This window comes from Mus pahari, chromosome 3, assembly GCF_900095145.1.
Source record: "Mus pahari chromosome 3, PAHARI_EIJ_v1.1, whole genome shotgun sequence".
NCBI lineage: Eukaryota > Metazoa > Chordata > Mammalia > Rodentia > Muridae > Mus > Mus pahari.
Window position 1 is genome coordinate 48,674,033 of NC_034592.1, and position 22,076 is coordinate 48,696,108.

The window sequence follows — 22,076 nt, forward strand, 5'->3', positions numbered from 1 at the left end:
TCCAGTCACACTAGAGTGTAAGCTTCACTAAGGTGTGTGTTTTATTGGTTTTTTTCTTTCCCATATCCCTTACATCGAAACTATTTGGCATACATTTATTGAAGAAATGTTCAGAGCTCATTTTAACAGGTAAAATAGACAGTAAACAACTAATTATGTAATTAATAATTAGTTCTTGGAAATAGTGACGATGACAAAAATCGTAAGGGCAAGTTCTGGGAGACTACTGGAGCATCTTCTCTTGCTTGGGAGGGAGCATGGGATGGTGGAGTAAGAATGCTGGGTTAGCTCACAGAAAAGAGTTGAAAGGACACGAGTGACTGGGGAAACTGGTGATGGAAAAGCAATAGTAAATCTGTTCATAATTTAAAACCAAGTAGATTGTGGTGTGCACCTTTTGGAGTTCTTTAAAGCAATAGGTAATTGGCAGCTCTGGGTAAACTGACTTTCTTTTCTGTTGAAGGCAGGACATAGAATCGTGTGGTGAGATCACATTAAGAAAGATTTCAAGAGAGCTGCTAATAGTAGGAAAAATAAAGTTAATTAAGAAAAATTAAACTGCAATTATGTCACTTACGCCAATTCCTTTTTCTCTCTCCAACTCCTCTTTCTACCAAGCTTGTGGCCTCTTCTTCCCTGGTTGTTATCGTTACATATGCATAAATACCCAAGTCTGTGACAACAACCAGCTGAGTCCATTTAGGGTTACTTGTGTGTATATGATTCAGGGCTAATCTCTTAATATTGGATAACCTACTAGTGGACCCATGCCTAGGAAGGAAATTTTCTCCTATTTCCAGCATTTGTTGGTTGCCATGGTTATTTGTCTATGGGCGGGATCCTGTAAGATATAAGATATCCTATCCATATTAGCTGTTTATTGGTGTTCTTCTTCAGGTCTTGTTGAGGTATCTTGTGTGAAACTTTTTTGTCACTTCTAGATGGCAGCAATGGAGCCTTTACGTCAGTTTGTGGAGAAAAAAAAATGTGTTGACAAAAGTCTGGGTTATTTGGGGATTCCCATAGGACTCCCTTTGACCAGCAAATCAATTAGATGTAGCCCAACCCCAGGACTGGAAGCTTCATCTTGTGACAAGAGATGCTCAGGTGTGGGGGGGTGTCTCTGCCTTTACTGGTGATTTCATTTAGATCACCTTCATATATGTGTATATATAACCAAGAATGCCACAACTATATCTCCAGGTAGATAGATTTCTATCTTCCCAAGAAACCACCACACTGTTTTCCATGGTCCCTATAAGATACGGAGTTGGTGAAAATCTTTTCCAATTCTGTAGTCTGCCACTTTGTCTGGTTGGCAGTGTCCTTTGTCATATAGAAGCTTTTCAGTTTCATGAAGTCCCATTTATTAACTTCTGTCTTAGTGTTTGTGCTAATGGTGTTTTGTCTTTTCTTGTATTGACAAGTTCAAGGCTTTTTCTTCCATCAGGTTCAGTGTATCTTGTTTTATGTTGAGGTCTTTGATCCATTTGGAGTTGAGTGCATGGTGATAATTATGTATCTATTTGGATTCTTCTACATGCAGCCATATAGTTTGACTAGCACCATTGATGAAGATGCTATTCCCCACAGTGTGTATTTTTAGCATATATATATATATATATATATATATATATATATATATATACACACACACACACACACACACATACACACACACACACATGTCCACACATGTCCACACATGTCCACACATGTGGGGATTTACGTCTGCATCTTCAATTTGATTCCATTGATCAGCATGTCTGTTTATGTGCCAGTACCATGTTGTTTTTATTGTGATGGGTCTGTAGTACAACTTGAACTCAGGGTGGATGATGATACCTCCTACAGTTCTTTGATTAGTCAGGATGAGTTAGGCTCTCTGGGTTTTTGTATTTCCTATATGAAGCTGAAGTCTTTCCTTTCAAGGTCTGTGAAGAGTTGTGTTGAACTTTTGATGGCGATTGCATTGAATCTGTATATTGCTTTTGGTGGGATGGCTGATTTTATATTTTAACTCTACCAATCTTTTTGATAGCTTATTAAGAGTATGCCACTGTTTTTTCTTCTGTAGGTGTTTCATGATGTTGCTTACAAAGCTAAAGACCGCAACGACTTGGTGTCAGGGATTGATGAGTTTCTGGATCAGGTTACAGTTCTTCCTCCTGGAGAATGGGATCCAAGTATACGAATAGAACCTCCCAAAAATGTCCCTTCCCAGGTGGGTATGTTTGAAAACACTCTTGACAATTCTTACAGTTTGGTTTTCTTTAAATTCATGCCCCTAAAATAAGGCAATGTACCATAAAGTATCAAATGATTTAATATATTCCAACAAAGCAAAGACATTAATTTAGAAAATGTTCTTGATATAACCTAATGTAGTGAGAAATTTGACATTTTGATCATGAGCCATTAAATACATTCATTTGCCTGAAAATATTCCAGGACCAACACAAAAGATATTAAATTTCATAGCAACATAAAATATGACCTGAGATAAATCCCATTATTTTCACTGTTCTAAAAGTTGACAGGGATTTGGGAAAACTCAAAGGAGGATTGATTGTGTTTTGTAAAAACTCCCTATTACTGCTAATCACAGTGAAAATTGAGAAAAGTTTTTAATCCTGATTTTTATGCTTATATCCTGTTATGCATGGTATATATTTTTGTAAAAATTCTGCAAATGAAAATGAAATGCATATTTTACGTATCTTATATTAGAGATAGAAAGAATAAAGAGAATTTTTAATGCTTAGGGCCTTTTCTTATCTCTGGCATGACTGTTGAAAATGGTGGCCGAATATCTGCAACTCTCTTCATATTGCCTCTCGGTTCCTCTGGAATCTCCTGTCCATACTCTTCCAGTTGGTGCCTTTGGGTCATGTTCCTGCAAAGTCCAGCCATATCTCACTCTAATGTTCTGACTGAAGTGAGAGGAGGGCCTACTGACCCAATCCTGTACTTAGATTTTCAAGTCTGTTAGAAGTGGGCAAACTGGCAAGTATATTATAAACCATGAGTGTGTAAAAAAAAAAAAAAAAAAAAAAAAGAAAGCAGCCCAACTCCTATGTCAGCTTAAAAGTATAATATTAATATTTCAGGCCTGTGTTTTTATTTTGATGTCCTTTTACCATTATTGAAATCTATTTACTTTCTTAACAATTACCAGTTTATAGATGTGCAACTGAAACCATATCATTTAAATTCCTCTACTACTAAAGAAAGGAGTGGTTGGATGGGGAGCAGCGGGGGTATAGGGAATTTTCGGGGAGGAAACTAGGAAAGGGAATAACATTTGAAATGTAAATGAAGAAAGCATCTAATAAAAAAAATCTAAAAAAAAAAAAAAAAAGAAAGAAAGAAAGAAAAGAAAAAGAAAAAAGAAAAAGCCATGGCATAGAGAGTGATTGTAAAGGCTTTTTCATTTCTCTACTCAAACATGTCTGCACTAAGGATATTAGAAATGGGAACATGATGCTTTCTAAAGTAGTATGAATAAGTTTATTATTAATGGCATTTGGATAAATTTAGAAAAATTTTAAGATAATGAGAGTAAGAGATTGTAATTCTTCAAACATTAAATTATTTTTAATGTAGTCTGGTTTTGAAGAATGGTGGTTTTGAGGCAAGGTGAATGAGGGAAATTTGTATTTTTTTATTTTTTAAGACATAATAAGCATTAGCAGATTCCAGGTGTTGGAACATGATAATACAACGAACATTGAATTAGGAATTATATTGTCTAGGCTCTTTGATTGTGTATTTGTCTGATTATGAGTGCTTTATTCTCCCAGTATTGATGCTTTGCTTCAGAACTGCTCAACAGCATTTGTCCAGTAAAGGAAGCATCCTGTAGTGATGGTCTCTAATCACCTAACTACTGTTAAATACTAGTAATGTGGCTACTGCAATTAACAAATTTATTTTTTATTTTAATTAACTTATATCTGTATGGACCTTTGGTTAAAAACTATTATATTACATAACAAGATATTATACAATGAGTATGAATTTAAATATACACTGTATATTTCATGATAATATTAATATTTTAAAACTCCATGCTATATTTAAATACTAGATAATGTGAGCTATGTTTTCTTTCATTGAGGTAACAAAATGAATTAGTGGATGCTAAGCAACTTAAATTCACCCTCATTAAATAATATTACCCTCATCAAATATTTTTGTGGTTTTTAGTCTTTTTGAAATGTACAGATGACAGCATTTTAAATACATTTACTTTTCAGGGAAAAAAAGAGAAAAGAACAACCTCTCATCTCAAGCAATGTGCCTGAAATTCTCCTTTGAGCTCTTAGGTCCATCGTCGCAACCACTGTCGTACATGTTCCTTCCTCTCCTTTGCTTTCATGTACTGGGCTTGGTTGTCAAAACCACAGGTCTATAAGCATCCTACTTTTTGTTGTTTGACACACTGTTGTTGCCAAAGCAGAAGGGAGGCGTGTGACTTTATTGATTAGCTTCCCATCTTTTAATGACCACATAACCCCAGTGAACCCTTAATGCTCCCCGTTCATCGTCACATCCTTCCCAAGTCCAGCCGTTGTCTTCTCACCCTTGTGCTCTCTCAACATTTCCGCATAACCTTTGTGACCCTTGCTGCTACATGGTTACTGTTTCTCCCTTTCATGAAAAAAAAAAATTAAGACCAGTCTTCCCTACATTGCTTGTGATGACAGTAAGCATCCCAGTTGGGTACCAGATCCCAGCTCCACGCACTGACTTGAGGGCTTTACTCTGCTAAACGCCTTCTCTCATCATCAGTCCTCCCTTCTGTGTTGTATCACTGTAATCAAACACTGTTAAGTCATAAAGTTTTACAACTCCTTACTATTGTCAGTCAGTTTCACATTTTTTGCTTTCATGTGCAATAGAATGTTATAAAGGAGTTCTCTATAATATATATCTCTACTACCTTTTCTACACCTCTCTATAAATACCCATATCTGTTGGTATCATCCTTTACTTCAGTAAACTAATTATTGCTACCAGTGCCATCCACAATGGTAAAACCATGGGAACTTGCTGGTCTATATTGCACTTGGCACATACATAGCAACATTCAATAGAATTGATAATGCCATTACCCTGAGTGTATTCTCTTTGCTTCGTTCCTGAACAGCACAGTCTCATGGTGTTTCTAGAGTCTCATAGGTCAGTTTTACCAGTCTTCTTTGCTCGTTCTTCTTCTTCTCTCGGATTTCTTTATGCTAAGATTAACATTTAGACCATAACCTGTATTCTCTATATTCATATTTTCCTCTATCTATACTTATGTTTTTAGTAATATCATTCAATCTTAGAATGTTAAACCTTTTCCAAATTCATTTTGTATATTGAACTCATGCTATTCATCTGCCTATCTTATATGTATACTTGAATACTTGATAGTTTAAGCCAGATTGAATATAGTCTCATTTCTTTATATCTCTTTTTCTTGTAATTATAATTTTAAGCTAAACAACATATATTTTTAGGAGTATAAAAGAATCTCTTAATTTCCCTCAAAATCAATTGAATTTGTATCTTCCCATCTTAGTGAATAGTTAAATAATTCTTATAATTGATTGGACCCGGACAGTACATTATTTCATCTTATACCTTATATCTACTCTTCCAGAGAATTCTGATGGCTTTGCCTTCTGCCTTTATCTATAATTATACTATTTCTCACTGTGAACACACGGATTCAATTTTCTGTCACCTTTCGCCTGACTTTCTGAAGTAGCTTAACTTGTTGCTTCATTCTATATCATAGAATCTGTCAATCTCATTGTCAAAGTAATTCCAAGCTTTGTTATATTATTTCTGTCCTCAAAGTTTTGTAATTATTTCTCATTTGACAGAGAAAAAAATCCAGAGAGATATGGTGGCTACTTAAGTCTCTCCACGCCTCCTCTTTTTCTGTGAATGCATCTCTTCTGCTTTCTTTTGTCCTGGTGTCATTCAGACCTGCCAACCATTCTGCTCCTTAAGACTATGTCACTGGCTGGTCCTCTAACCATGTCCCCAGGTTATTTAGCATCCCTGATTCTCTCACCTCTATCAATGTTTCCTGCCCGACCCTTTCCACAGAGCCTGTTTGAAAACTCACTTCATAATTGCTGCTCCTTCCTCGCCTCACAGTCCCCTTCAGACACCTTGTGCCCTGGATGAAAGTTTTCTCTTTTCCAATAATCTCATTTTTTCTGATCTACTGTAGAATTAAATACTTAAATTTATTTTTTTCTGTAATTCCTATGAGAATATATGCTCTACAAGCCTAATTTATCTACTGGTGTACTTTAAGGGTCTTTTACAAATAAAAACATTCAAAATACATGTGTTTATTTCAGAACTTAAAATAGATTCTATTTCTTCAGAATATTTATTGATTTTTATAAGCATTACATTTTCAATGCTTTTCCACTCCTTGAGTAAACATGTGCTTTAGAATGGTTAATATCTTAATTATTTATCATCTATTTTATCAACATACAACTTTGTATTTTTTTAATTATTTATTTATTTTTTTACACTCCATATTTTATCTGCCCCTCCAGTCCACCTTCAAACTATTCCAAATACCATATCTCCTCCCCATCCCCTGTCTCCACATGGATGTCCCCATCCCCTACCCCCACCTGACTCCCTGGGACCTCCCTGAAACTCCCTGAAACTCCCTGGGACCTCCAGTCTCTTGAGGGTTAGGTGCATCATCTCTCAATGAACACAGACCCGGAAGTCCTCTGCTGTATGGATGTTGGGGGCCTCATATCAGCTGGTGTATGCTGTCTGTTTGGTGGTCCAGTGCTTGAAAGACCTCAGGGATCCAGATTTGCTGGTCCTCCTACAGGATTGCCCTTCTCTTCAGCTTCTTTCAGCCTTCCCTAATTCAACAACAGGGGTCAGCTGCTTCTGTCCAATGGTTGTGTGCAAATATCTGCATCTGACTATTTCAGCTGCTTGTTGGATCTTCTGGAGTGTGGTCCTGCTAGGTCCCTTTCTGTGAACACTCCATAGCCTCAGTGATAGTATAAGGCCTTGGGACGTCCCCTTGAGCTGGATCCCACTTTGGACCTGTTGCTGAACCTTCTTTTCCTCAGGGTCCTTTCCATTTCCATCCCTGTAATTCTTTCAGACAGGAACAATTATAGGTCAGAGTTGTAACTATGGGATGCCCCCTCCCTCACTTGATACCCTGTCTTCCCAACTTTTTAAATGTATAAAACAAAAGTTAAATTATCCAAAGGAGATTATTTCCACAGTAGACCATATATTATCACTTGTTTTCTGAGAGCTATTGAAGCTACGATGACATGTTTCCCTAGGTGACTGGAATTAAGTAATGATGGCCACTCTTAAATCTTTTATATTTACTCTTAAATATTTTATATTTACCTGTGAAAATAAGCCCTTCATCAGTTGAAATATATCTTCTCTATTATTCTTAAACCTTAATCTAGTTCATCTTTCCATATATCTGTAGGAATTGCAGAAATACTAACTCATGACCTTTCCTATGTTGTGCTTAATAAAAAGTCATTTTGTCATGTGTGAGACATGTCCTATTGTATATAAGATAAACTAATTAATCAATCCGTGCTTCATATTTATTCTTATTCTAGTTTGGAATGACAATCGAGTTTTATTGTATTCTTAAAGGTTCTTTATCACTCTTTTAAATACTTTTTAAATAAACCAATAAAAATCTAAGATAAACAGAGAAGGAATTTTTGAGAGGACTTTCTTGTTTATTTTTCTTTCGGGTATCTCTGTCACTAGCAAAAGTAAGTGGAATAAACCTGAGGAAAGTGACATTCACACAAACCTCAGTTAATTTGCAATTGGCTCAAGCAGAGACTTCCTTTTGTGTCTGTGAGGCATGGAGACTTAGAGCATAAGTTATCCCTTTCTAGAAAGATATGATTTAGAGGAATAGAGGTAACAATACTTAAAAATAGTGAAATGGTAGAGAACTTTTCTTTCTCTTCTTTCTTTTCTGGTAGGAATTGAATTCAGGCCTAGATCACAATAGACAAGCACCTTTCTAGTGAGCTGTGTGTATCCCATCCCTAGAACACAGACATTTCCTGCTTACCTTTGAAACTATTGCATCTTTATCAATGTGTGGCACAAAATAGGGCACCCAAAACCTGTGAGGTGTAACACTTAAAAATGCCCATCACTTGTCTAGTTAGTCCACACTATAAAATAGGTTCTGTTTTCATCCCCAATGATGCGGGAAGAATGAGAGCACCTTCAAAGGTTAAACAGCTACTAAGCACAGAACCTGTGATCTTAGCCATTCTACACATGGCTTCAAAGGGCAAAATGTCATGTTTGTAATTAATGCCCAGCATTGCAACAAATTATAATCAATATACCAATAAAATTTCCTGCAGGAGAAGAGGAAGATTCCTGCTGTACCAAATGGAACAGCAGCTCATGGCGAAGCTGAGCCACATGGAGGACACAGTGGACCTGAACTCCAGCGAACCGGGAGGTTAGCGGCAGCCATGTTGGGGGACTTCAATGCTGTCTTATCTGTCAGGAATTGTTGTTTTAAGGTCTAATTTTTTATACATTTAATATCTACTCTTTGAGAGTAAAATGCCAATTAATTTAATTTCTCTGAAGTGAATAATGATTGTCACTTCTGTTAAAACAGAACAGTGGCTACACCATTCCATCTTATTCTAGTCTTTCATTTGATGAAGCGTAAAATACATTCACAGAGTCTTAGAATGAATAGGAAAACTGTCAGTTGACGCTTCCAAAACAGCTTGTTGAAAGCTTTAAGTTCAAGATGGAAATAAAACTAAATACTAAGAATTAAGTCCTGTAGACCTTACCTCATTAGATGCTAGCATGATGTATATAATGGTATTTTTTATTATTATGCCTGTGATTTGAAAGAGCTATATGATTTATTTTTCTAATCATACACCTTTGAAGAGATGAAAGCTTCAATTTATTTCATAAAATGTTTTTTTATGGGTTTTTGACAGCTTGTCTTTCTGCAAGCAATGTGTGAGGAGAAAATCAGAACCCTTGGGTGGATGTCTCTTCAGGGAGCTGGTGTGGACAGCCTCCCTATAATTAAAGACAATTGCCAAGGCTTTGTAGGATTGGTGGCCCTCCCTTGAGCAATTTTCTGTACTGCGTGCAGTGTGCCCACTGCTGACTTCCCAGTTCCTGACAACCCTGCGTTTCTATTCTCCTGTGTTTCCCTTTATGGCTGTTCGTCTCTGAAGTCCTTAACATCTTCCTTGGCTTCACACTGGTTTTTAGATGGTTCAAGTGTCTCCTTTCCCCTTCCCTGGAAGCTATATACTCATTCTGTTTGCTTTCATACTTTCAAGTACTGTCCTTTTTTTATTTTTGATGGTATATACTTTTTCTTTTCCTCTCAGGTGTAACATGCCACATAGCTTAGATTTTTTTTTTCCGAGTTCACCTTTCCTTACTGCTTCCTAAATCCTCCCAGGTCACCAATATCCGGTATCTTCGCTTCTCCAGAGTTCTTCCACAGACTCTGTGGCTGACATGACTTGAAGTTTCCATTACTCATCTGCTCTCCTGGAATTGCTGGTGTACATCTGGGCTGCTCTTGCACTGTTCTTCTGTAATGAACTCCCACTTCTGGATTTAGATCTTTGCCGATAAAAGCACATTTATTACACAGCTATCTAACAACTATTCAAACTAATGTATGCTCGAATAAGTGATGAATTACACAGCAGTGGGCTAATGAAATACTATCAAAACTATAAATATTAATTACTAATTAATAGTTCATAACTATCTCAAATTAATTTTAGAAATAGGTAGAATATAAATCATAAATGAACGCTTAGCTTAGTGGAATAAACCTACTTTGAAATGTGACTTTGACAAGGTAACATCTTATTCAAAAATAGAAACTATATAGCATTTACACACATATGTTTTGCCAAACGCAGTTAGAGAGACCTTATGTGTGGTTGGTATATGTGTGCATCTCGCGTGTCCTCTGGAAGCGTCTCTGAGTTTCAAATGTCTCTTTGTATTAGAATTTTACTCTCAATCATTTCTACTTGAAGAAATCGCTAGACAAACAGTGATTTTATACTAATATGCCATTAGATGGTTACTAATAGACAACTCTATCTGAGCAACAGAATTAAGGGCTAGTGAGATGGCTCATCTGAGTTATCCCTAGAGCCCACATCCCTGGAGGAGAGAACGGAATCCCTCACATTGCCCCCTGACCAGCCCCACAAGCATACACATGGAAAATAAATAGACAAACAAAACAAAACAAAAACAAAAAACCAGTTATTCTGAGAATAATTTTGCAGTCAAATAGAACTTGGTTCTTAAGAAAACAATCATTTTGAGATAGCATTAAAAATAAACATTCTTTTCACAATATAACCAAAGTTTAATTTTTATGATCCAAGAACATTCAGCATAGTATCGGCATTTAGAAATCTTACAGTTTTTGCTTTATCACCTTTTTCTTTGATGCATGGTTTTTCTGTGTTTTTCAGATTGCCCTCAGACTCACAATCCTGCCTCCTGCCTCCTGCCTCTGGAGTGCTGGGCTTATTGGCATGTGCCACCCTGCCCAGCTTTTAAAATATTTTTTTAATAATTAATATTTGTGTAGAAACCATATTGTAGTCTTACTTTAAGATCATGTCTTTATTCCATGGAATGAAATAAACTTTTCATAGCAAAAGATAACTCTGAATGTTGTCATCAAATATTCAAATAATGAGAAAACCTACTGCATAGTGTTTTCATTCCTAATATGTTAAAGAACATTAAGTGCTTAGATCTTAAGCATCAATTTACAATCTAAAACTCCTGACCCAAATACAAAGCCCTCTGAAGCGTTTCAGGGTGTTTCCTTTTGTCATATTTGGAGGAAGTGAATTATTTCCAGGAAAAGCCATCATTATCATGGAATTGATAGGCATTGGAATAAGTGTCGGCAGTAGTAGATCAAAATAATATTTACCTAGTTTGATTATATTAGATAACCGCTTTAGTTTCCCGAAAGTAAAATCAACCTCAGAGTCTATCTGTTTCTATTGAATGTTGATATCCACATGTTCATTTAGTTGTCTTCTTACAGGGTCTTTTTTATTGGTAGAGGGACTAGGTGACTAGAGTCAGGGTTAAACACAGTTTTATTTTCTTTAGGGTGATGCTTAAGAGTATCATTCACAAAGACCATTTGTCTCTTTGTCTCTCATTTTCTGCTATGTTTAATTAAGTGCAAAATATTAAAAAAAACAAAAAAACAAAAAACGGAAAACAAAACCAACAATAAACACTTCCAAGGTTGACAGTGAAGGTCCATGTTTACTGTTAGTAAAGAAATGACACAGAGATTGGAATCTCTCATTATTTGAAATTTGATTGATAAACCCCAGATAAATGCTTGAGAAAGCCTGATGTTTTGTTTTGTTTTGTTTTGTTTTTTTGACATAGGAACAACATTTGGGGTAGTGTAGTAATGCAAAGCTGCTTCTGTAGGCCATCATCAGGAAATGTGGTAGTCTAATGTGGGTCTCGTCTCTGCTGACGGAAAATGTTACGGTGACCGGGCGACAAGGCAAAGGAACATTCTAACTGACGAGCTTTTTATCTTTGGGTTTCACTCTTGTGTCCCCCACCCCCACCCCGTGTCTTAGGATTTTTGGGGGACTTATATTAGATATCAAAAGAAAGGCTCCATTCTTCTGGAGTGACTTCAGGGATGCTTTCAGCCTGCAGTGCTTAGCATCGTTCCTGTTTCTCTACTGTGCATGTATGTCTCCTGTCATCACATTTGGAGGACTGTTGGGAGAAGCAACTGAAGGTCGTATAGTATGTATCATTCTTTACTTTGGACCTTAATCTGTCTTCTAAGATTTGTAGTTATGTTAGTGAACCTTGGATTTTGGATTTCTGGAGAGATTTGATCCATTGTCCAGAAGATTAACTTTCTATGAAACTTCCTGGATGGTTAGTGGAGCTGGATATCTCAGAACAGAACCTCTTCCAAATACTAATTTTGAGTGTTGTGCATGGCTGTGGCCTGATGCTGGGCTCCTCGACCTACATTTCTAGGTCAGTTTTAGGTTGAGTCCAGTTTTCAAAAATCTGAGTCACACTTCTGTTCAGGCACTGATTCTGAAAATATTTCAATATTTTGTAAAGCAATTAAAAAAAAAAGAAAAAGGAAGATATAGATTATAGTTCTCAGTTTCTGTTAACAAATTTTTGACCCCCACTGGTCATTTTCTCAGCCTTATTTCCCACATTCTGCACAGGTTTCTAGGAATAACACAGTGAAGGGAAAAAATGTGAACCAATATATCTGAAATGTTTATACCTGTTACGATTGCTGCCTGTGCGGCTGAGGTAATAAATCCATTCATATTTTTTCAGAGTGCAATCGAATCACTCTTTGGAGCATCTATGACCGGGATAGCTTATTCTCTTTTTGGTGGACAGCCCCTTACCATATTAGGCAGCACAGGACCTGTTTTGGTGTTTGAAAAGATCTTGTTTAAATTTTGCAAGTAAGTATTGTGACTCCTGGCTACAGTATGCCTGTTCACTGCTGTTCTTTTTATATTTCTTCATCCAACATCATCACTGTTGGAAGTCTGCAGGGAGAAGTGAATTCATTCAGTTTGTCATTTTTGTCTCTATGGGAATGAAGAAAAAGTTAAAATATTTGTGTGTATACTGTGCGTGTAATATTTATATTAAGCAAGATTCACTTTTAAGTGATAAGAAACCCCCACTAGCTTGTCCTCTTAGATTTCTCTACAAAGTCCTGAATGGGAGGAAAGCCATGGGATGTGAAGTTGCTTACTTTTGTTTCTTGATTTAGGCTTGTTTCCTCTTGTTTAGATGGTACCAAGCTGTAAAATGACCTTCCCACACTCTCCTATTTCTCCTAGAGAATATGGGCTGTCCTACTTGTCCTTACGGGCCAGCATTGGGCTCTGGACTGCAACACTGTGCATTATACTTGTGGCCACAGACGCGAGCTCCCTCGTCTGCTACATCACCCGGTTTACTGAAGAGGCTTTTGCTTCTCTCATTTGCATCATTTTTATCTACGAAGCCCTGGAGAAGTTGTTTGAGCTCAGTGAAACCTATCCAATCAATATGCACAATGATTTGGAACTGCTGACACAATACTCGTAAGTAGTCCGACTCCTACTCCTGGCTGCCAGGCTGCTCTTTTCACAAATATTGCTATTGTTTAAAAAGCATGAAGTCCTTACTTATCAGAAAGTAGGCCTAGAAGTGAGCCATGACCTACATCCTGGGCTTTTAGAACCGAAGAGGATTTTAAGTCATCTCGTCAGCCCCACATCGGATTCTTGTGTTCTCATTACATCATCTCTGCCAAGAACATCGTTCTAAAGAGCTGTTTGTCAAGTGTTTCATAAAATAAACACGTAATTAACCAAGTCAATATAAATACAGATTGGTTCTGTTTTCCAAACTGTATCATTTTACTATGCTTTTCAAGTTCAGATTTAAAGAAACTAAGTAAAAGAAACCCCTAGAGTTTAAGTTGTATTTATTCAGTGTTTGAAATTGTGATTAAAAACAGATGCAAGCCAGCAAACCCTAAGTCTAATTCTGCTTTTGGATGTTTGTGGCAAAAATATTTAAGTATTAGTTGCTAAAAAAAAAGATTTGCAGTTCAAGACTTAGTACACACCAGCTCTTTCTAATTTTGGTCAACCAGAAATCAGGCACTGCTCCAGCACTGCACCTGTAGAGTATATATGTGCTCATTAATTGGTACACTTATTTAATTTTACAGTTTCACAGAACCAATGTTTGAAGAGATATAGTCCTCATTGTGCACTTGTAACTTTTGTTCCAACCGCCACCATCACTTAGATATAAGTCAAATATTTGAAGTATTTCTTCACTGTTAGAAATTCAATGTCAAAATTACATAGTAATAGTTTATTGTTGCAACTCTTAAAATGTGATATAGCGATGCCTTGCGAAAATCAATGTAGTTCTTGGTATTTAAAATTTTCTTCGATTTCAGAGAAAGCCTAAAACAAAGTACCTGTATTTGGAAACAAGAAAATTCAAGATTTACATGTAAAATATTTTTTCCAAATAAAATAGATATTGGTAGTGTTGTATTGCTTTAAGGAAATAGTTGGATGTCACAGACATTCAGGAAGAGTCAGGTAGTAATTTGATCAGAATCAGAGGTTACACAGTCACATGCTACATTACTTTTCAAAACTGTTGATGATTGATTGGGGGCACTTGTACGACGATGCTTGTGTGACAATGAGGAAAACCTGTGAGCATCTTCTCTCTCCTTCTACCATGTGTGCTCTGGACACTGAAGAGAGAAAAGTCTTAAGGAGTAAGGATTGAGCCCTGGATAATGTAGCTAGTTTAAAGCTAGAGTAATAAAGACTATTTCAGGCATAAAAGTTGAGGCAAAAGTGCTGCCAGCTATAGATGGTAAGAGGTAAGGTTGTATCATAGCTCTGGAGAGAAGAAAGGTGGTCCAGCAACATGAAGGAGTGGGTGCTCCAAGAGATCGTTATTACCTTAAAACGTAGTCTTAGATTGAGAGGTAGTAGAGTAAAAAAGCCATTTACCCAAAGTAAAGAAAATAGACGAAAATAGATGGTGGCAAATGAATTGAGAGCATAAACCTAAGCCAGTTGGGTGTCTAAGAGTCAGAACCCCACCCCACTCCCACTCTCAGGAGTCCCACAAGAACACCAAGCTAAACAGCCATACCATATGGACCCAGCACAGACCCATGCACCCTCAGTCTCTGTGATCCCCTGTGAACCCTGCTTAGTTAACTCTGTGGGCCTTGTTCTTGTGGTGTTCTTGATTTAAATAACAATAGCAACAACATTTGCCTAGCTTTTCAGCATCTTAACCTCACAACACTGTAAGATGTAGACCTTACACCTCAAAATTCACACTTGCCTTTTATCTTGCCAAGCAACAGTGTCAAGATAATCTATCTCATTTAGAGTTTATTCTACATCAGATGATCAAACTAAATTTGTCACGTTTAGCAATAAGTAAAGAGCTCTAGGAGAGTTATGAAGACTAAGCGATGAGCAGTTTTTGTTCTTGCTTTTATCTACTGTCTCATTTCTGTCCATTCAAATACTTGTTTTTATGCTCCTTTACATAACAAAAGATTGTAATTTGTTTTGGATAAGTGCTTCCGGTTGGTATTATACTCATTGTCCTTTCTCTTAGTCACTTAACTAGATTTGAGTCTCTGTTAAGGTTTAAAAACTTAAATACAGTTTTCTTCTCCATAGTCCTATCACAATGCTGTAGAAATCTTCATGTACTTAATGCACTTTAGCCAACTAAACACGGTCAAAAATAATCGTCATCCCCTTTCAAGTTTGACAAGTAAAGCATTTGTGTGTGTGTGTGCATGTGTGTGTGAGAGAGACAGAGACAGAGACAGAGGCAGAGAGACTTTGAATGGTGCTTATGGTGTCCATAAGATGGTGTTGGATGCTGGGAAATTAGATTTAAAATCTTTGTGAACCACCATGAAAGTGCTTGGACCTGAAACCAGGTCCTTTGCAAGATAACAAGTGTTTTTTTTTGTTTGTTTGTTTGTTTTGTTTTTTTTGTTTGTTTGTTTTTTCTAGTTATCTGTCTTTCTAGCTTCAATATTTCTCTGAAATCTATTTTAATTTCTAGTATGACTATTTTTAAAGATAATATTGCTCCACAAGACTGTCTGCTTTTCTGAACTACTCTGAACAGCTTAACGTTTTCTTTTCTTTTTAACTCTGTTCTAAGCATGCTTTTGCTAATACTTCCAAGTTCCTTCCTCTTTCTCTGACTCTCTCCTCCCTGCCAGGTGGCTGCTTGCCCACCACGTGTCCGACCTCTGTGCCCTCCATGCTTACTTAAATGGCAGGGCTGACCCCACTTAAGCAGCTGTTCGGTTTATAGTCTGCCTGCCTTGGATGGTTTACTTTTAAACTTCTAACAGTTTTCAATGTTTTTTAAAAAATGGAATCTATAAATTTTGAAAAAATTGACACTAAGAATCTTAATATGGAATAAATACATATAATTATATATGGACATATTTAGCTAATATATACAGATCAAAAATTAATTGTGATTGAAAGACTAGTCAGACAACTAACTTGGTGAAGGAATCATTAGGAGGAAGTCAGTGAAATAGGACATCAGTCTTGTCGCGCCCACCTCGCCAGCAAGGAAGACGCAACACAGGAACTCTTCCTTAAGCAGTTTATTCGGGAAACTTGAATCATCTTCTGACCGTTCTGACTGACTGATTCTTCTGCTGTGGGGAACGCCTGTCCCGCACTTAAGTACTCTCAACCACACCAATCCCAGGGAGCTACGTGGGCAAAGCGGATAGGTACACGCACATGGAAGCAAGCCAGATCATAAGCCTTAGCTGTTTACTCCAGAGAGCGCTCACCCTTGGGATGGTGGAGGGCGGAAGCCAGCGCCACCTTTAAGGCGCGGCACACGCAGCTCTCCACACAGTCTACCACAGAACTCTAGACGTTGACTAGAAATCCAGGAAGAAGATGAAGAAAGTTCTCATACTTCACTCACTAATTAGAACTCACTAGTCTAAAAAATTAGAAATGAGACACAGTTAAGAACACTTATGACCATTTTTCTATATAACATTGAATATATCTATTGAGAATTGATAACTACACAATTTTTGTTCTATTTTCTTGTGCTTCATTGAATAATCCCTGTATGCCTACATTAGGCTAATTTCCATAATGGTCAGACCAGGACAGTTGAGTACCCATTTGATGCCACTGTGTCTGCAAAGAACTTGGCATATATCATATAAATATCTTTTTATATGTACTCCACATTATCTTCTACAGTTCTCCAGGCCTGGCCAACACTTCCTCTTCCCAACTTCACATGCTATTCTTTTAATAATGCACTGAATCCTATCAGTGCTACTTAAAAAAAACTGTTATGCAATCTTGACATAAGATTTTTTCCATCTAAATTGTGTATTGTATATCATCTTACAATAAAAAAATATACAGGTAGACACTCCACAAAATATTTATCAACAAATGAGCAATCAATAAATAAATAATTTGGCGTTGGAGAGATGGCTCAGTGGTTAAAGGCACTTATTCTTCCAACATCCACATGGCTCACAAGCAAAATTATCCCTCCAGTTCCAAGGGTTCCAATGTCTGTTTCTGACCCCCATGACCACCAAGAATGCAAACAGTAAAAATAAATATATGCAGAAAAAACACTTATATGCCTAAAATAAAATTAAAATCTAAAAATGTTAATTCTTGATTCTTATTTATCACTTCCTATTTTTGTTTTCTGTTCTTGATTTTGAACTAAATTGTTTTTAAAACTAACACACATACTTCTTAATGTTTGAATACATATGTACATTGTATAGTGCTCACATCTGTGTAAAATTATATATTCCACAATTCTGCTTCTTTCTGGTGGAAACATTCAAACAGATATTTCTAGCTTTTTAAAAAATGATAGTTTGTCATTATTATCTACAGTCACTCTGTTGCACAGCAAAACAACACAACTTCTTGCTCCTATATAACAATGGCTGTTGACTATTCTTGAGCCTTTTACATATCCCATGCTCTTCTGTTCTCCTCAGACTTTGGTAACTACCATCCTGCTTTCAGCCTCAATGAGATTAATAGGGTTTTTTTTTTTGGTTGTTGTTGTTTTGTTTTTATTGGATATTTTATTTATTTACATTTCAATTGTTATCCCCTTTCCCAATTTCCCCTCCTCCCAGAAATCCCTATCCCATCCCCCTTCTTCTTGCTTCTATGAGGGTGTGCCCCCACCCATCCACCCAGTCTTGCCTCTCTGCCCTCCCATTTCCCTACACCGGGGCATCCAGCCTTCATGGGACCAAGGGCCTCTCCTCCTACTCATGTCCAACAAGGTCATCCTCTGCTACTTATGTAGTTGGTGCCATGGGTCCCTCCATGTGTGCTCCTTGGTGGTTTAGACCCTGGGAGCTCTGGGGGTCTGGTTGGTTAATATTGTTGTTCTTCATATGGGTTGCAAACCCCTTCAGCTCCTTCAGTCCTTTCTCTAACTCCTATGTTGGGAACCCTGTCTTCAGTCCAGTGGTTTGCTGAGAACATCCATCTCTGTATATGTCAGGTTTTGGCAGAGCCTCTCAGGAGACAGCGATATCAGGCTCCTGTCAGCATGCAGTTCTTGACATCCATAATAGTGTCTGTGTTTGGTGACTGAATATGGGATGGATTCCCAGGTGGGGCAGTCTCTGAATGGCCTTTCCTTGATTCAGTCTCTGTTCCACACTTTGTCCCCATATTTTCTCCTGTGAGAATTTTGTTACCCCTTCTAAGAAGGACTGAAGCACCCTCACTTTGGTCTTTCTTCTTGTTGAGCTTCATGTGGTCTGTGAAAGGTATCTTGGGTATTCCAAGCTTTTGGGCTTATCAGTGAGTGCTTACCATGTATGTCCTTTTGTGATTGGGTTATCTCACTCAGGATATTTTCTAGTTCTATCCATTTGCCTAAGAATTTCATGAATTCATTGTTTTTAATAGCTGAGTTGTACTCCATTGTGTAAATGGAGATTAACAGTTTTAATTTCACATATGAGTACAATCTTGTGGTGGTTTCCTTTTGTTCCTGGCTTGTTTTACTTAACACAATGACCATCCATCCATGTTTTGTTTCATGCATCTTATGACTAGTTATCCAATAAACATGAGAGTACACATGTGCCTCTTACCAAACAATTTCATTTTCTTTGAATACGTAGCCATTATTGATGGATCATATGGTAGTTATGATTTTTTTTATTATTATTATTTTCTTTATTTACATTTCAAATGCTATCCCGAAAGATTCCCATACCCCTCCCCCCACCTCTGTTCCCCTACCCACCCACTCCCACTACTTGGCCCAGGCCTTGCCTTGTGCTAGGTCATATGGAGTTTGGAAGACCAAGGAGCCTCTATTCCCACTGATGGCCGATTAGGTCATCTTCTGCTACAAATGCAGCTAGAAACACAAACCCAGGGGGTACTAGTTAGTTCCTGTTGTTGTTCCACCTACAGGGTTGCAGCCCCCTTCAGGTACTTGGGTACTTTCTCTAGTTCCTGCATTGGGGACCCTGTGTTCCATCCAGTAGCTGGCTGTGATCATCCATTTCGGTGTTTACCAGGCACTGGCGTAGCCTCACAAGAGGCCACAGTATCAGGGTCCCTTCAGCAGTATCTTGCCGGCATGAGCATGAGCATTAGTATCTAGGATTGGTGGCTGATGATGGGATGGACTCCGAATGGGGTCAATCATTGCGATAAGTTCACATGGTTTTCTATAATAATTGTAATAATTTACACTCCCATCATATGAGGGTTCATTTTACTACACATTGGTCTTTTTGATGTTATCCATATTATCTTTTTATGATTTTTTGATGATATTTATATTATCTATAGTCAGGTGATTTCTCATCATAGTTTTCATCTTTTTGATGATATTCATATTATCTATAGTCAGGTGAGTTCTTATCATAGTTTAAATTTGTGTGTGCCTGACAGTTCTGCAGAGCATTTTGTTCGAACACTGGTTGGAAGATATTTGTATATCTTCCTCAAGAGGGGTGGGGAAAACACTTTAGAGCTGTTGTCTACTTCTAAATTGTATTATGGTTATTTTTATCATTACCTATGCTCTTGGATTGAGTTCTTTCTATATTTTGGTTATCAATACCTTCTCAGGAATATGATTTTCAAATGACTTGTCCTGTCCTGTTGGCTGTTTCTTCCTGCTACCTTTTCCTGAGGTTTCTGGTTTCCTCATTTTGCTGTTATTCCTTATGCTTTAGAGTCACGCTCCCTAACCCTTCACTTATTCCAGTGTCCTAAAAACACTTCTCTGGTTTCTAGTAGAACTTTCATGGGTTTAGGCCTTTAATCTATTTCATTCTGTCATCTGTATATAGTGAGAAGTTGGAGTTTAGTTTCAGTCATGTATTGACCTAACTTATTCTAATGATAAAGTGTTGTTTCCAGGACACTGCTATCAAAAATATAGTTCATTATTGATCTGTTTCAGTCTTGCTGTCCCTCTAATAAGCTATGAAAGTTTCAGGGACAGAGCTGCTGTATCTTCATCTGTGTACCCCTGAGACCCTGGGAGCTCTGTAGATGTTAATGCATCTTAACAGTGTCTGCCAACAATTTATCCTTTGTGTATACTTTTGCCTCGCTGTAACTAAATTCAATTCATACATCCTAAATAAAATTATCTCCCATACTTTCATGTCAAAGACAGTGAGAAGGCAGAAAATTGCATCACTACTCAATATTTAAAAGAGAATTCTTTGCTCAAATATGAACCAAATAGCCACATGATATAAACCAGATTTTGGTGAGATTGAAAGACTATTCTTAGAGAGTTTACAGACTATGAAGTACTGACCCAATTTCTCTTTGCTTCTGAGCTGACCTAAATTTAAGGATGTATTCTGAAGTATTTAAAGTGAAATTTAATGGTGTTTCAATTTACATTAAAATACCCCTGCATCGATATTGAGACAATGCATTTTCTGCCTCAAAAAGCTGATATCCTGACCTAGAATTTGGCTTGCATCAAATCAGAGAAGTTATAATCTAGAAAGACCTCCATAAACTTTCTAAAGTTCCTCTGAATTTTTGTTTTTNTATAATTTATGGTTACTCAAATTTTTGAAGCAGATATTTGCTTTACAACTAAGTTCATGGTTTATGATTACCAATATCAAACAAAGCACTGTGGAGTAGAGCTCATTTTCTGATGTAATGCTTTTTCTAATTGATGTTGTGATCTCTCTGTATCATTCAAATTTATCTTTCCTATTGGAAACATTGCCTTGGCTTCCATATATACAACTAATATAATGCCACTATTGATGCTGTGAATATGATTTGATACTTTTAATCAAGGTATCTGCCATTCCTGTTGTGAAGTGTTCACAAATTATTTTGGTTCATGTGCTGTGCAAGGCACTGCTCATTCGCTCGTCACGGCTCTGCTGGGTGCTGTAGGGGTCACAGCTACTTAATCTGCAGCATTAGTCCTCATCAGAAGCTTTTCTAATAACTTGTGTTAGTGGAAGAAAAAAATTCTTCACCATGGAAATTAACAGGCTAGTTGCTCTGAACAAGACACTTGTAAGATATTTATTGAACGAGCCAAATTCGGTTAATTCAGCATATTTTCCTATTTGTAAATGCCTTTCTTGGTAATATAAGGGGTCCTGCTTATACAGTCGACATTTATTAGTTAGAATATAGAAAACATCAAGTGGAAAGTGTGTGTGTGTGCATGGGGCAGAAAAACATTTTTAGTTTTATATAAAATAAATATTCTGTAGTGTAGCTTTATTTATTATAAATCAGAATACTATTTAAATAAAAAATAAATGTGTTTAGCTGCTACACACACACATACACACACTCACGCACATATTTCTCTAATTTTATATCTTGTATTAATATATAATACACTCTTGAGGGCTAATTTAGTTAATAAAAATGCTTGAGGAAACAAAAAATCACAACCCCTTCCTGTTTAGTGCACAAAGGAGAGCACTATTTATAACTGCTGTGGCAAAGGGACAGAATCTGTGGTTAGGGATAATGCTGAAGGGAGTTCTACCGAGTGATGCTTTCCAGAAGTCAGCTAGAGGCACTTGCACAGGAAAGGCAGGTCGCCTCCATTGTCCTTGAAACCAAAGCAAGTTCTGTTGCAAGAGGGCCTTCAGCTACTCTGTTGATCTAATCACAGTGTGACCATTTATACAATCAAGAGTGCTTAGAGAACCAGCTCTCTGTGGGAAGCAAAGGAAAGCAGAGGGCATGCTCTATAGAAAGTGCATTTAAGCCAACTGATTCATTACAACAAGGCATTTTATTCATTTATTCAGAAATCACACGGTCATCTCATTAGATGCATAAAATGGCTTTCTGACAAAAATCTAACATCCTTGTATGATAAAC

At 37.1% G+C, this 22,076-nt stretch overlaps 1 protein-coding gene across 9 annotated transcripts in view; it reads left to right on the forward strand.

Annotated features, from left to right (window-relative positions):
- The window catches only part of Slc4a10 (solute carrier family 4 member 10), a 121,031-nt gene that overhangs the window by 46,490 nt on the left and 52,465 nt on the right, over positions 1-22,076 (forward strand). For all 9 annotated transcript variants that reach the window (XM_029535807.1, XM_029535808.1, XM_029535809.1 and 6 more), the window contains 5 exons: positions 2,078-2,224; positions 8,415-8,515; positions 11,697-11,871; positions 12,436-12,569; positions 12,957-13,202. In XM_029535807.1, the coding sequence (XP_029391667.1) occupies positions 2,078-2,224; positions 8,415-8,515; positions 11,697-11,871; positions 12,436-12,569; positions 12,957-13,202 (803 nt within the window). The remainder of the gene's footprint in view (positions 1-2,077; positions 2,225-8,414; positions 8,516-11,696; positions 11,872-12,435; positions 12,570-12,956; positions 13,203-22,076) is intronic.